A 15,880-nucleotide genomic window follows, 5' to 3' on the forward strand; every position below is an offset into this window, starting at 1 on the left:
GAAATGAGAGCCCGCACAGTTACAGACACCGAGCCCACACCCCGTCACAACCTCTTTGGCCTTTTAACATTGCACTCAGGAGACTTTGCGTCTGTCCTCGGCTGGCTGTCGCGAGCAGACGGGGAGTGTGTGCGGCTGCTTTTGTGTGGAAATGGAAGTGGAGGTGAGCGGAGACGGCCAGATTAGATTCCTCTCCCCTGATTTCTTTTCTCCTCTTGAACAGGTTAGATTTAACCCCCCCCCCCCCCTCCCCCCGCTCTCCACACTCCTTCAGTCCCTCCGTTCTTTGCAGTCAGTCGATCCGGCCCAAAACACTCCAACACCTGTCCAGTCGGGCTGCGGTTCAGACCAGCCCTCACTCCCAGCCCTACGTCGTCCTCAGGTTGGGTCCTCCTGGGTTGCTGACTGACTTCTGCAAAGTGTTGGTCATGTGGAAAGCCTGGAGGGGCCCCTGCCCGGGAATCTGGCCCTGTGTGGAGGGGTAGGGCCCCAGAGGCTGGGAGGTGCTGACCAGCAGAGGCTGTGCCTGCGCCTGGTGTGGTGCCGACAGGCCGTGAGCCGGACCAGACCATTGTGCGCTGTAGGCAGAAGTGGGGGTGTAGTGGATGAACTGGGGGGGTTGGGGTTGGGGGGAAGTTGAGGAGGCGGGAGGGTGGCACAGGGAGCCCTTGCGGGCAGCCAGAGAGGTAGAGGTGGTGGGGTTGGCAGGGAGGTGGGCTGAACCACCGATGCTGCTGGGACACAGCTGGCCGGGGGCTGAGTACTTCCTGCCCAGACTGGCTGACTGGATCACCTGCAGGGTCGAGGGGACGTTAGAGTTTTTATCATGAACATGATCCCAAATAAAGTTGTGTTTAATCAAACTACCAATATCTATATCTATATATATATACACACACATATCTATCTATCTATCTATCTATCTATCTATCTATCTATCTATCTATCTATCTATCGATATAGATATAGATCCACGTGTGTTTTCCTACTAACCTCATAGCTGTGTCCCTGCGCTGGGGCCTGCTGCAGCTGTTTGGCACTCCTCTTACCCTAAAAAGAGTTAAATGTTTAAAGAACAGAATTATTTATCACAATATATGACCATTTTATAACATGTTAGGGATTAGGGACAAAATGCTGTGACGACAACCTGCTTTGACCTTAAGGAATCAAAAACGTACTAATCACTGATTTCAGGCAAAATACTAACAAACCGAAAGCGATGGTGAGGATGTTAAATTGTGGACAGAAGTAAGTAGTCAGGAACAGCACTTGACTCAAGTCAGGCAACACAGAATTCCACTTATTCAAAAGCTTCTCACTTTTAGTGTCTGTGATACTATCTGGTGTAACTTTTATCAAACTTTCTTGTGTATTTTCTGGTTTAACAGGTTGTCTGTGAAGGACAGAAGTTGCCTTAATGGTCTTGAGAAAGTCTGCTCCAAGATAACTGAAGTCCAGCACAGAGACTTGTGCTCCCTCTGGAACAAAGAAGCGGCCCAGAAGGCCAAAGGAATTCTGAGTCGATCACTGTGACGCCTTCAGGCCGACGTTACAACGAGGAGGAGAACAAATCTCTGCTCTAAGTCCTGCGTTCCTTCTGCTATCAGGCTAATAAACGCTGATAATAGACTTTTTAAATGACCGAGGCTTTCTTTAAACTTGGTTACTTGTATGGACTATAAATTATATTTATGTATAATTTATTATAACCTTTTGTATCAAGTGCTGCTTGTTTCCTTGTATCAGCCTGTTTATGTTGATTTGTTAATCTGCTGCCTCTAACGTGTCCGAAACTTCTCTGTCTGTGACTTTTTAAAGCCGTGTGTGAACTGCATGAGCCGCAAATGATTTCTTGGGATCAATAAAGTTGTCAGAATCTGAGTCTGTGGTTTTGGGAAACAGCAACAGCAGGAAACACATTTCTCAGCAGCAGTAGAGCAACATGCAGCAGTACTGTAGAAATCTAAAACTAACACTAATTACAGTTTAATCTAACGGTTGGTTCTCAATAACACGAGAGCCTGAGGCAACGTCTTCAAATGTTCAGTGTCGGAGAAAAGGACACAAAAAAAAATCAGAACTGGGAGGCTTCAACCAGCTGATTTTTTACTTGTTTGATTTCTAAAAATGGTTGCCAGTTCCCTGACCTGGTTCAGGACCTGACGGATAAAAATAGAAAAAATCTAAACAGCAGACGGTCTTGACTGAGAGTTGTTCACACCACCGACCACTTTTGCTTTTCACAAACTAGGTTTTTAAAGATTCGGTTCTTTCCTCAATCTGTCCTCAAAGAACCTCTTCTGTGGCCTAACAAACGCTCATATGGTAAGATGAATCATAAACCAGCAGTAAACCTGTGAGAGGTTCATGGCGTCTCTGGCCCAGTTGTCCACCAGTTTATGGAGGTCGTCGGTGAAGGTTCCTTTCCTCTGGTGCGGCGCCGACATGTTGGGCGGCAGACACTGAGAACCCCCCTGGCTTTGACCCAGAGCGCCCGAACCGCTCATTGCGTTGGTGCTGTTAGTCCCTGTGAGACAGAGACAGACACAGAGGGACAGAGGGACAGAAAGAGAGGGGAGGAGAAGAGCGCACGGCGTGAGGTATTGTTTACACGGGAAGATGAAACAGGTGTTATCTGAATGGATGTGAATGCAGGTCCTGCTTCGACCGTGAGGAGGGCAGACGGAGGTCAGAGTTTTAGGGCAGCATGACGACATGGTCACTGAATTGTTTAGTTTTAATGATGGAAATAATGAAACAGGAACTGGAGACAACTTATGATACTAGAGCAACATTTTACAGCAGAACAGGGCACTTCTGCAAACCATTACGACAAATGCTGAACTTTATGATCTATGATCTGTATATATATATATATCTTATATATGATATGGACTCAGATTAGTGACACGCAGGGCAATAAAGTCAAGTTGACAAGCTCCAAAAGTTCTCCTTAAAAAGGCTCTGTGACTCCTGCTGTCGCCCTGTGTACCACTTATCTGAGTTTTAAATTCATCTCTTAGCCATTAGGTGGCACTCAAGCTCTATAACAGCAGGCGGTGTGCTTTTTGCAGACACCTTAGCATCAAACTTACAGCAAATTCACTGCAGAAAAAACACACACTTCAAACTGGCCAGGCTTCCTGCATGTTTATAGAGCTTCTGTTAAAGACTAAATACATATCATATATGACACTACATAAGTGCCTGCATTGTACCGTGTTCCAAGACTGCTTCATCATGTTAGTAACTAAAGCCACGAGGAAACTAAAGTACTGATGCTGACATGTGAAAGACGGACGGCAAAAAGGTTTTGCCTTGGTCACATCTGGATGCCCCAAAACTGCATGCAGGCAAGCCGCCAAGAACGTGTGTTTATCTTTAATAAATGTACTGTTTTATTACATACTGCGGACCACTGAAGAGGATCAACAGTAATTGACATTTTTATTAGGATAAATACTTCTTGTTTTCCTTCTTTATTACCACTCCTTTGCTGCAGATGACCTCAAATCCAGACAATAGTAACTAGAAGCTGATGCGCTTCCTTTGCTGACAAAATTATATGAAATATTTTCATAATCTGTTCGTATCACATGAAGGAAGGGACATAATATGCAGGGATCATCCAGGAGAAACAAATCATACAGTTGGCCTGACTGAAACTGCCATGTCATGCTAAACAAAATGGAGGAAAAATAAGAATGAGGAGACGCTGAGTCATGACTGACTGCAGCAGCATGGAATTCTGGTCAATGTAGTCTACAAGGCATGAGGAGGGAGGAGAGGGAGGCAAACAGCTTGTTCAGGTGAGTGTTTAGTGGAGAGAGAGAGTGTGTGTGTGCGTGTGTGCGTGTGTGTGTGTGTGTGTGTGCGTGCGCGTGTGTGTGTGAGAGTGGGAGAGGAAGGCTTGCAGGTGCATGCACCGGGTCATTTCAGTCATTTCAATCTGGGCTTTCACTGATTCTTTACTATCAAAAACGTCTTCAGCAAAAGGTCCAAATTCAAACTACAAACTTCATCTGAAATAACTGAAGTGATCTGATCTCAAATCTGGCAGATGTTTAACTCTGCGGGGCGTTGGGAGGGAAGCGTGACGGAGAGCAATTGCAAGGATGAAGGAGGAGGAGGGAGGGGGGGATGATTGGATTGATGGACGGAGGGAGGAAAGACCAAAAAGAGAGATAGTTACTACAGAGCTGGTTGCAGGGGCAGACTTTTTTCACCATCTTCCCTGTGCGGCCGGAAGACAACAACCGGAGGATTGGGAGAGAGTCAGAGTTAAACCCCGCCCACAATACCCCACACACCAAATACAAAGCATCAAAATATTTGAACTTGAAGTAGAACAACAACGTTGGGGTTGAGCTGCCCAATAACATCTTAAAACCTGTCGCACAATGTGAAGGGACCCTGAAACCAAAGAAAGCAGCAGATGAGAGTTTGTATCTGCATTTCTTCAATATGTGAGAACGAAATTCATATTCATAGCTAAAGTACATGTGTCAGGATGGATGTCTGGTGTGTCACAGATGTCGAGTCACAAAACGTCCGTCTTTAGCCACACAATCAACCGAGGAAAGACGTTTTGTTTGCTGTTTGAAGAAGTCCACACGGCAAATTTACACCAGATCGAAGATAAATATGTTTTAAAGCTCTAAACGCTGCTTTGCTCTAATGTCAACAACAATGTCGCAACATCACCAAGTGTCCTCTGCCACTGTCGCATGGTTTTGCCCGGGCACTGTGGCTTTAAGATGCTTTTGGCTAACCAACACGTGGTTCTGATGTGATTCTGAGTCCTCTCTACAGTTCACAGGGTCAGACCAGAACTGGGTCCAACGTGGGATTCAGACATATCAAAGTATCCTCGTTTCAGACCTCAGAGTCTCGGCCCACATCTCAAGATTTACTCAGCGATTTAAACCGACTTTTATGAACATGGATTTTAAAGCCAATTTCAGGTACTTTCCCTCTGAAGCCACCTGATAAGGAGTAAGAACATGTTAAGACTATAAGACCCAGGTCTGTCTCTCTCCCCTACTGGTGGTGCAGTGACGGGGGTGAGGAGGGGTGGGGGGGGGTGAGGACAGAGAGTGAGGGAGGGAGAGAAAGGGTTTGAGCTGCAGAGGCTTCAGAAGCATTCATGAACGCCCCTTCATAAATCATTTCAACACTACACATTATAAGACCGATGCACCGTATAATGAACACAACTGTGCCCGATTCATCAATAAAGTAAAAACAAATGATACATTTTCTATCGAAAACAAAACTGTACGATAGAAAGCTCAAGTCATCGGGTCTCAACTTGTCCTTCCTTGTTAGTCGGCTTGATGTCACAGAGAAAAAGGTTAGAAATGGATTTAAAATTAAGATTGACACACAAAGCATTCCATCTACCTCTAAGTTATTGGGAGAACAGATGAAGTGGACTGTATGGAGGGTATCTGTGATGCTGCAGACGGCTCACAATGCTGGTTATCAAGCTTATTCGACTGGAAACAGTTTGCCAGGGAGAATTAGTTTAAAGGCTCAAGTGTAAATGATGCTGCTGGCAAAGATTCATGAGCATTTTAACTGCCGTGATGAAGATCCCAGAGACTGAACTTTCTTATGATATCATTTGTTGTTGTACCGCACTGATGCTTTTGAAATTAAAGTTGTAATCCTTAAAATTTTCATAAAAATGTGCCCCTATAAAAAGAAAAAGAAGACAATAGTCATTTTTTGTTGTTAAATGTGATAAAGTTTTGTAGGTAGTAATTGAATGATTGGAAGGAGTAATATGACGGAGCAGCAGCACTGAGGTGTTAGATGAACAGCTGCAGGTGACAGGCTGCAGCACACCTGCATCATCCCCAGGAAGGTAACCAGCTCCACTACTGTGCCCTGCTATCGTGTGTGTGTGTGTGTGTGTGTGTGTGTGTGTGTGTGTGTGTGTGTGTGTGTGTGTGTGTGTGCGCGCGCAGTATGACATCAGATCGCAGTTGCTTCTGGCATGATAGGTAAAAAAAAAAAACAGTGAGTTTGTTTGGTCGCACTGTCAACAGATAGACCAGCTGCTCCTCTGATGTATTTCTGACAAAGCAGCTGCTCAGCAATGGCTTCCTGCAGTATTAAACTGCACTCACTGTTACCAACGGTAACCATGTTTGTCACCACATCAACTGGGAATGAGATTATGTGGATTATATAACTTTAAACTGCCTAATGAAACTCAGTGCCCTCTCACTATTGCTGCTTGCAGATACATTAAATGAAATTCAGAGAATCACAGCTGCTGATTTGTGATCAGGCAAGTTAGAGGAAGACTGGAATTATAACTCTTTATCTTTGTGTTTCTTTGTGCCTCAATTTCACAGCCTTATACAGTGTACCTTCAGCCAGTAAACAATTTCCTTCCTAAACATGGTCATTTCTACTCTTGATTAAGATGCGATTGTCGTATTTGGGACAATGATTCTGTAGGCAACTAAAAATAAGGCACAAGAACAGTATTAAATGTGATGTTAAGAGATGAGTTGTTGGTGAAGGAATACTGTATCAAAAGAAAGAAAGAAAGAAAGAAAGAAAGAAAGAAAGAAAGAAAGAAAGAAAGAAAAAGAAAGAAAGAAAGAAAGAAAGAAAGATGAACATGAAGATTAAAGTAACAGGAAACTCTGGGATGTAACAACTATCACTATCGTTGTCTTCACATTTTGTGTGAAGGATGATCATACTGAAGTAAACCGAACAGCAAAAATCAGCTGATTGCAAATTCACCAGGCAGCAAACTGGTTTTAAGCCCTGATTTAAAACAGAAATGGCGCTTAGCTGGTCTGTTAATAAAAATACTTCAATCCCAACTCTTCCAGTGTCAAAGTAAGAGAGTGCACAAGTAGATGTATTGTACTCATTTCTGAAAATCAAGACTTTTTTGGGGGGACTGATCAGAATTCTGCAGGACACTGAGGATCTCGGAAGCACAGAGTCTTCCTCCATCAAAGAAGAAAACCCACAGGAAGACAAGGATGGCTTGACGGATATAGTCGAGTAATAAAGTAAAAAAATGAATAAACTAGAAGTAGAACAAACGTAAGTAAAGATAAACGAGAAGGGCAAAGAAATAAAGCGTTACACACAAAGAGCCAAGCAGGGCGTACTCAGAAAGCGCGTCCTCCTGCCGCCCGGCTTGAAGGCCAAACGCTCCGAACCCCAGCTGAACTTTACACAGCCTGAAGAGAGGGGGGGAGGAGGGGAGGGGAAAGGTGGGCGAGGAGAGAGGTGAGGAAACAGAGGAGGAGGGTGCACAGACATGAGGAAGGTGGAGGAGAGAAAATGAGGAGAGAGGAGAGCAACAGAGAGAACCGACATGAAGGAAAAGGTACGACAAAGAGGGAAACAGATGAGGAGGGAAGAATAGACAGAGAGGATGTTAACAGTGAGTTAGCCATCACACCGATTCACACAGCGACAACTAGACCAAGAAAGATTGTGAGGGAGCGAAGACAAAACCAACAGCGTGCGCATACAGTGAGCCGTTTGCGTAAATGTTTATGTCGTGGGGATGTGATGCAGCCGCTCCGCCGCGCACCTACCTGGGGTGGGAGCACACAGGCTGGGCACGGAGAGCGCCGCCTCGCTGGTGTAGGCCGAACACAGGTTGTCGCTGGAGGAGGAGGGTTTGAGGGGCTGGAGCGCAGCGCTGCCGCCTGAATCGGATAATCCTCCGGGGGCTAACAGAGCCAGCTGGCCGGGGTACATAGTCGGGACGCTCTGGGCCGATAAAGTGCTGCCTGGAGACAGCGTAGGCAGGACGGGACAGCGCGGGCACCAACACAGAAAGCAGACACACACACACACACGCGCGCACACACACACACAAAGGTAACGGACAGATAAAAGACACCCGTCACCCCAGATGTTTACACACACACACACACACACACACACACACACACACACACACACACACACACACACACACACACACGAGAAAAACAAGACGGGGGGGAAAGCAGTCAGAAATTTTAAAGCTCCGAGCCTGATCCGGCGAACACCCACATGCACGGGTAACCAAGCAGATAAAAACACACACATGTGCACACGGATGCATAAACACAGAGAGGGTGTAATGTTAGGGTGACTGCTTCGGACCGTCCTGGCTGTAGTGGACAACGATCAAGGTGAATGAGTTTCTTTTGAGAAATGTAGGATTAAAGGGTCAGTTCAACTTAAAAATAAATAAAAATGCATGTTTTCTTTCTCTGATGGCATCGTGCCACATTGATAGTTTTGGTTTAGTTTGTCTTTGTGTTTATGAGGTGAAAGGAATTTAATTTGTGATTTTATGTGAATGATAGCTGTTTGTTACATCACGTAGTAACTAACACAGCACAGTCTGGTACCAGGTTGAGGCCCGATTCAGAATCAATGAAGTTTTGGACCAATAAAATAGTAATTTGATGATGATAAAAAGTAAAATCATACTGCGCGGACGCATGAACGTCTTTACCAAGTTTCACGAGGATCCAATAGCTTTTGAGACACCGACAACTGTAAAGGCCAACCTCATCACAGCTCCATTTACTCAGGTCTACCGGTGGGTGATAAAATGACTTGACTTTTTTATTTTCGTGAACTGAACCTTTAATATAACTGTTAAAACCCGAGCCTACCTGGCTGTAACGGACTCTTGCTGCCGTGCGTGGAGCTGGTTCGGGATGACTTTGATGACTTGCTCTTCGCGGGTCGTCTCCTCCTGCCGGTTAAGGCTATAACAGGAGGGATCACTGCAGCTGGAGGAACCTACACACACACACACACACACACACACGCGCAGTAGTAGTTTTTGTTTTACTGTGTGTGACGCTGCTGATGCTGTCATGCTGTTGTTTTACTGATGTAACTTGGATGAGTTACCTTTCCCAGCCTGGTGAACAGACTGTCTATTTCCTCCTTCTGGCGGGTATGAAGCGCCTGAATCTCACGCATGTGTCTGGTGGTAGAGAGGAGGAATTAAATACTGAGAGGCAGAGGAGAGAAAGAAATGACAAGAAAGGAAAGTGCAGGACGACCTAGTTTTCTAGGAAGTGCTGAACATCATTTTACTAGAAAACTTGAGAGCAAGAGAAATGAGATAAATGAAGTTGGAGTAACTTTGGGAGGAGAGAGAAGAGTAGAAAAGAGTAGCTGAAAGAGAATAATAACAGATATACGAAGGCACCAAAATCTGGTTCTTCAAAGCAGTTAACCTTAAAGAAGAGAACTGAATCGTCTTTTTGAGGAGTGACGGGATAACTTACTTTTCTCGGAGGTGGTTGACTTCCCGTTTGAAGTCTTCATCCTCAAATTCGGAGTCGTTGTCGCTGCTGATGTAGGAGTTATTGAAGGAGTTGTTGTTCAGACTCAGCAGGGAGGCTTTGTGAGCCGAGTCTGGGCTCAGAATTTGTCCCGGACTGCTGGGTCCATTAGCAGCCTGTGCGGCGAGCGGAGGACTCTGCCTGGACTCGAGGCTCTGCTCCTGGGCACGACTCACCGAGAATCTCCCGACACGGGCCTCAGGGTTGGTGGTGACCTGAAGGGTGGATGAAAGAACGCGTGAACGGAAGGCGAGAAGAGAAAAGATGAAAACACTCACACTTCAACATGAAGAGCAGGGAGTACCTGGAAGCGTCCGATGGTGGTGGTGGGCTTGGGGGAGGGGAAAGGGGAGGCGAGGGGGGAGTGGTGGTGGGATCCTCCGGGAGTCCTCTGGGGGAGTCCGTCTACGACGTCTCCTCCTGGTCCTCCGGCCCCTCTCAGTGGAGACGAGGAGCCTTTGTGCAACGTGTTGTCCGGGCTGGAGAGGCTGGAGGATGACGAGGAGGAAGATGAGGTGGAGGAGGTGGTGGAGGAGGATTCAGTGCAGCCCGGGCGCTGGACAGCGGGCTGCTCGGTCGCCAGCGAGACCTGAGCAGGTAAAAGAGACGGGTGGGAAAGGGACAATGTAACACATTGTCAATCACTGGACACCGCAAAAGAGCTTTGGGCAAAACAGTGAAAATAATGAATTAATACTAAAAATATCTGTCCAGGCAGCTGGTTAATTTGACTTGACAGGAAATCATAAAATAAGATGGTTTCAGTCTGGAAATAAGTCAACTCTGATAAGTGTTCAGAGGTTTGAAATAACTAGAAAATGCTGGTTTTTAAGTCAAATGACTTGATATCAGACTTGTTACAGCACAGTAATAACTGAAATATATTAAATATCAGTAAATAATTCTTAATCCTACTTTTTTGAATTTTACTTCAGTGAAAAAATAAGGGCCAAGGAACCAAAGAATAAATCACAAATTTCAGTGGAAATGACTTTAAAGATCATTAGATCTGCAGTTTTTGCCGTTGGCTTGTTAAACTTCAAGGTTTTTCCAAGAACTTTATTCATTCTTGTTTTAAGATCCAAAGTAAAAAGTTCCTATTGGACTTTTTGGGCTGAGATCCAGTGTACATCTATGATGTCACCTTTAGTTGTACAGATATTCATGTGTGATCTGTGGTGTCCACGAGTTTTCACCTGAAATCTTCCCAGTTTAATTGCACATGCAGGAGGAGCAGGAGAGGACAAGGAGTCGTCCTCCAGAGAGAAGGGAACTGGAGGACAGATGATGGATATTTTAGACAACAGACAGAGAAAGAACACAGACACAGATTAATAGGTTTAGTAAATATAATGTACATACTTGATGGTCCCGCTGAAGGCACACCGCTGTGAGAGGCCTGAGGTTGGAGAAAACGAGTTAACATTGAGCCGTCTCATATACACACCATCAGGGTGAGCTGCTGGATGTGAAGAAGTGTGTGTGTGTGTGTGTGTGTGTGTGTGTGTGTGTGTGTGTGTGTGTGTGTGTCTGTGTGTGTGTGTGTGTGTGTGTGTGTGTGTTTGTGTGTGTGTGTGTGTTTGTGTGCGTGTGTGTGCGTGTGTGTTCACCAGTGTGTGTGAGCTCACAGGAACCGTCTCCGGGCTCAGCGCTCTCCTCAGCTGGGCATCCAGATCCTCCAGAGGCTGCTGGGACTGAAGACATTAACGGGTGTGCTGTTAGACATGTCATGTATGAACCAAAAAAAGCAAACAAACACACACAAGCGCTTGGCCACTGACGTTCTAGAAAATATCAGCAACGTAAGCACAGATCGGCAAAAAGCACACATGTATTCAAAGAGGCAGGATCCCGAGATCCTTGTTTCAGCCTCCGCACTGGTTACCAGACGGTTTCAGAGTTGATTTGAAGATTTTACAGATTCCTTATCAAGCAATTTAGCTCAGAGGTTTATTAATGAATTGCTGCTCTCCCTTAAAGTGCATCTTCAGGTCTTCAGGTGGGGCTCTTCAGGCTAAAGATCTTGTTCAAGACTAAGGGTGACTAAAGTTTTGAAGTCGGGCACATCAGCTTTGAACCTCCCTGCCTGAACAAATACGACTTACGGAATCAGGAATCTCTCTAAAATCTATTCTTGGGACTAAAGAAGCCTTTAATTATTGTCAGTCCAAAATGTTTCTTATTTTCCTGTATTTTGGGGATTTAGTTATTTTATTGGCTCCGTGGATCTGTTTTAATTTAGCTTTTCCTTTGTTAAGGATTTAACATTTTGAAAGATGCTATAACTCATTATTTTTATGGTTATCTCACACAGTCATTGCTTTACTTTATACGATCACTCTGTAACCGGATTTTATGGCTTGTTTGGTTTTATAGTTTGCTTTGGTTTTATGACTTGTTTTTTGTGAAGCACTTTGTGACGTACGTTTAAAAACATAGCACATAAATAAAGGTGATTATCATTATTATATTATCGTCGTTAAACTAATGATACCGAGCCACCTGTAATCAAAAGATGTAAAACATTTAAAGTTATACTATGATGATTACTTCAACCACATCTCCTGACATCACATGATGTCACTAATTTCTCTGTCACTTCATCCAATTACTAACACAATGTAGACTTTCAGACATTTTTAAAACCTTTCAAAGTCCTAATTCAAAAATGTGTCTTTTGTCATATTTCCATTGAAATTTTGCATATAATTTGTGTACTTCTTTTTTTTTAAAGCTTAAATTGAGGAAAAAAACAAAACATCACCCCTCCTGTGTCAACATACAAACAAACACAAGTACGAAGATGTCAAACGCGGCCAAAGTCATTCATTCTCTTCAGCAATTTAACTGCAATTAAGAAATGAATAATTAAAATCAAATCTCTCGTGAACTTTGACTAGAGCAGGATTATTTTAATCAAACGGGACAAGTCTCGCCCGGGAGACTTACATAAGAGACGCGAAGTGAACGCTGTAACTTTCTTTTCATAAAGTCGTATCTGTCTGTTCAGCGAGCCCCGCTGGTTAAAAGGAAAGTCTATTTTTAGACGGCAGCATTGACAGACATAACAAAACAGTTTGGAAAATAAAGGCTCTTCACTGTCTGTCTGCCCTGAAGCACCCGACAGGCCTGTCTCACTGCCGCCACCGTCCTCTCTGTCCGGCGGTCTTTCAGTCTCTTCGCTCTTCATCTTTTTCTACCTGCCTCCGACTCTCTATTTGATCTTCTGCTGTCACTTTACCTTTTGGATAAAGACTTGTTTTGTGTTTTCTTCCCTCTTCAGTTCTGCTGTCAATCATTTGGACGTGTATGCAGTTTTCTGAGTGGTAATCTTTTGAAGTTAGACAGTTTATGATGGAGATAAAATATATATATTTTTTTGTGATGTTTTTGTGTCTCCTTTTTTAGTAAAATAGATCGTTGCTGTCTCTGAGAATTGAATTAATTAACATTAACTTCGACTCGTACCCAGCTAGAGATTTTTTTTTGCTGTAAAAGAAAAATAATGGAGTGATGTAGAGTTCAGGTTTTTAGCTGGAAACTTTTGTTTTGTTCCCAGAATATTTTTCTTAAAGGTAGGAAAAGGTTCTCTAAAAATATTATGTAATATTATGTGTTAACACTCTTAAAATGTTTTCATAACATTGTCTGATCATTATTCTCAAAATCTTGAAATGTTTTCAGTGGCAAGTTTGTTTATCGTTTCCAGAAAGTCATTATTTTAGAGTTGGATAATGTGCTTTAAAAACACGTGGCAACACATTTCAATTGTTTTTAGAGAACATTATTCGACCTTTAAGAAAAACATGCTGGTTACAAAAAAAAAACCTCTTCAGTAAAAGCAGCATTTACACACAGCACAAACCCAAATTAGGTCTGGTACAGATAAACAAAAAAACGAATGCAACATTAAAAGCACTCCATTGACACAGTGGCATTGCATTGCAGCGGCTACAGCAGCCTTAGAAATGAGCAAAAAAAAAACCTGTATTAGACAAGGTCCAGGGAAGGATGGCAGGAGTTCTGAAGGAGGAGAAGTGGCCTAATCCCAGAGAAAGAGATGTGAAGTAAAGACAAGAGTGGGAGAAATAAGAAAAAAGATTTTGTAATAGAGATTACGAGAAGAGTGTTTATTGTGGGGAAGGTTAAAAGGGATTTTCATGCCAGTTAAATTAAAGAAAAATTGGTAGTGGAAAATACGTAGAGCCTCTAAACTACCTTTGCTGTGAGTTCTCAACCTTTTACAGTGCATCAGTGTGTATTAGTTGGCCCTAAAAACATGCACATGCTCTTCGACCACATAATCAAAGAAATAATACGATAAATAATGTCTCATTTAGATCTAAATAAACGATACTATGTAATGAAAAGCTGCTTCACTCACCGGCACCCTGGATAAGGGGGTTTTAGATGGAGTGGTCTGGCCTAAAGATGAAGCAGGGATGACTGTAGAAATAGGAATCAGAAAGTCAGAAAGCAACACAATAAAAACATAGATTAACAAACACACACATTTTCTTCTACCTACCGGTCTGTGCAGGGGTGGAGCTTGGTGTCCCAGGGCCTTGGATCGGTGCAGGTGACCCCAGTGACCCCAACGGCAGGCTGGAGGGGGGCTGAGGGGGATTGGTGGGCTGGCTGGAGCCAGGTGCTGTGACAGACGTGGTGGAGGTAGAGCCGGGGCCTATTGGGGACGAGGTGCCTGCCACAGAGGCTCCAGAGGCGGGGTCAGCAGCTAAGATGTCTCCCTGGGTGGATGGCACACCACCGCCGAGGTCCATGAAGAGAGAGCGCAGCTTCTTGTCGAGAGTTTGGATGTCGTCCGGTTTGCCTTGAGAATCGGAGGACGCGTCACACCTAAGAGACAGACAAGGCGAATAGCTTCAATGATCATGGAAGTAACTTTCAGATTTTTTTGAAGAAGTAAATACATAATCATGAATAAATTTGCAAAGTTAAAATTTGGTTTAGAAAGCCTCCTTCGGTGTCTAAGCATGTTTATGTAGAGTTTAACAGTCAAAAACCCAACTAATCGGCTACAAGAGGATTTGTGCTTTCTGTACTTGCTCATCATAACAACTATACACACATTTGTTTGGGTCAAATTCTGTTAAATCCTGATTTAGCAGCGCAGACGTTATATCAAACCACTAAGTCCAACCTGAAGGGCCGATTTCTAAAAAAGTGTAAATATCTTTTATTTCACCAGATAGGACTGCAATACAATAATGCTTCTCTTATGCTTATTTTATGGAAATTAAGTTGAAATTTGCGTGACATTTGGATGGAGACTCTACTTCTGAGGAGAGCACAGACAAAACAGAAAAATAGCCAAAACTTTGGCAGAAAATTCTGTGTTCATGTAGAACTCCGACCCTCATAATAAAAATCTAATAAAAAAGGTGTCCATCAATGAATTCATGTATTGTTCTCAGCAAAAGCTTCTTTCAATCGAATAATAGCTGGAGGTCAAATTGTTAACTAACTCACTGCTTATTACACATTTTTACTGCACAACTTAAGCAGTGAAGTGTGAGCCATAATAGACGTTGACCACTTCTCACCTTGCGTCACATTCTCCACAGTGCGTGTGCGTCTGCCCGGGCAGGGCTGCTGTCTGTGGCTGGGAGTGCACCAGAGTTGGTTGGACTTGGTTTGTGGTCACGGACTGGACTCCCACAGAGGAGGAAGAGGAAGAGGAGGACGAGGAGGACGAGGAGGACGAGGAGCAGGAAGGAGTGGGAGCGGGGTGGGAGGTGGCAGAGGGAGTCAGCTGGGGACCCGGGATGGCGGTGGTGGGCATGACGCAGGAGGAGTGGGTAGGAGTAGAGGAGGAGGAGACTGACGGATGATCGGAGAAGACTTCGGTGACTAGAAGAGTGGAGGAGGGAGGGGAGGACACAAAGGGCACAGACTGGGTGGGAGGAGGGGAGGTGAGCATGGTTGGGGGAATGCTAGAGATGCTGGCTGTTGGTAAAGCTGAAGGAACTGAAGTCGCAGTGACAGCAGAGGCTGTTTGGGACTGAGGCTGAACTTGTGCTTGACCCTGGACCGGCACCTGCGTCTGGGGTTGGGACCCAGCCGGCATCACTGGCTGTGAAAGTACCTGTGACTGAAGGATGGACTGATTCACCACAGCAGGAGGGGGAGAAGAAGAACAAGGAGGACTGAGACAGACGGAGGGCACAGCGGAGGGGATGGAGGAGGAGGCGTAGGGAGGAAGAGAGGGTTCCAGGACCTGCTCCTGCGCCTGGTTTAAATTAGAAGGGACAAGCCCGGCAGTGGCGTCCAGGGTCGGAGTGACGGTGCTGCTCTGCGACGGGACAGAAGCTGCCGCAGGCTGCAGCGGAGGGTGGGTGGAGTGGATGGAGGCTGGGGCGGTGCTGGGGCCCGGATCAAACTGATTCGGGTTCTGTCTGAGTTCAGAGAAGGCTTGCTGTAAGCTGATGGCTCCTGCAGACTGGGACAGCCCCAGACCTTGACCTGGAGTCTGAGATAGAGCCGGAGGAACTGGAGGAGAAAAGCAGCACTAT

General features: G+C 44.7%; 1 protein-coding gene across 12 annotated transcripts in view; it reads right to left on the reverse strand.

Moving 5' to 3' along the window:
* Window positions 1-256: 256 nt before the first annotated feature.
* The window catches only part of wnk1b (WNK lysine deficient protein kinase 1b), a 96,835-nt gene continuing 81,211 nt past the window's right edge, over window positions 257-15,880 (reverse strand). For 4 of the 12 annotated variants that reach the window (XM_069156680.1, XM_069156669.1, XM_069156677.1 and 1 more), the window contains 17 exons: window positions 14,912-15,857; window positions 13,876-14,204; window positions 13,732-13,793; window positions 13,333-13,389; window positions 10,958-11,041; window positions 10,710-10,746; window positions 10,544-10,620; window positions 9,652-9,936; window positions 9,291-9,562; window positions 8,908-8,983; window positions 8,664-8,793; window positions 7,584-7,781; window positions 7,128-7,220; window positions 4,196-4,237; window positions 2,358-2,530; window positions 994-1,050; window positions 257-793 (listed from right to left, as the gene is read on the reverse strand). In XM_069156680.1, coding sequence (XP_069012781.1) covers window positions 368-793; window positions 994-1,050; window positions 2,358-2,530; window positions 4,196-4,237; window positions 7,128-7,220; window positions 7,584-7,781; window positions 8,664-8,793; window positions 8,908-8,983; window positions 9,291-9,562; window positions 9,652-9,936; window positions 10,544-10,620; window positions 10,710-10,746; window positions 10,958-11,041; window positions 13,333-13,389; window positions 13,732-13,793; window positions 13,876-14,204; window positions 14,912-15,857 — 3,344 coding nt within the window. In that variant the 3' untranslated portion in view covers window positions 257-367. The other 8 variants (XM_069156670.1, XM_069156671.1, XM_069156673.1 and 5 more) reach the window with 8 other exon arrangements.

Source organism: Embiotoca jacksoni, unplaced genomic scaffold (genome assembly GCF_022577435.1).
Source record: "Embiotoca jacksoni isolate LCO1_2020_lvr unplaced genomic scaffold, fEmbJac1.0.p SCAF_21, whole genome shotgun sequence".
In the NCBI taxonomy this organism is placed as follows: domain Eukaryota; kingdom Metazoa; phylum Chordata; class Actinopteri; family Embiotocidae; genus Embiotoca; species Embiotoca jacksoni.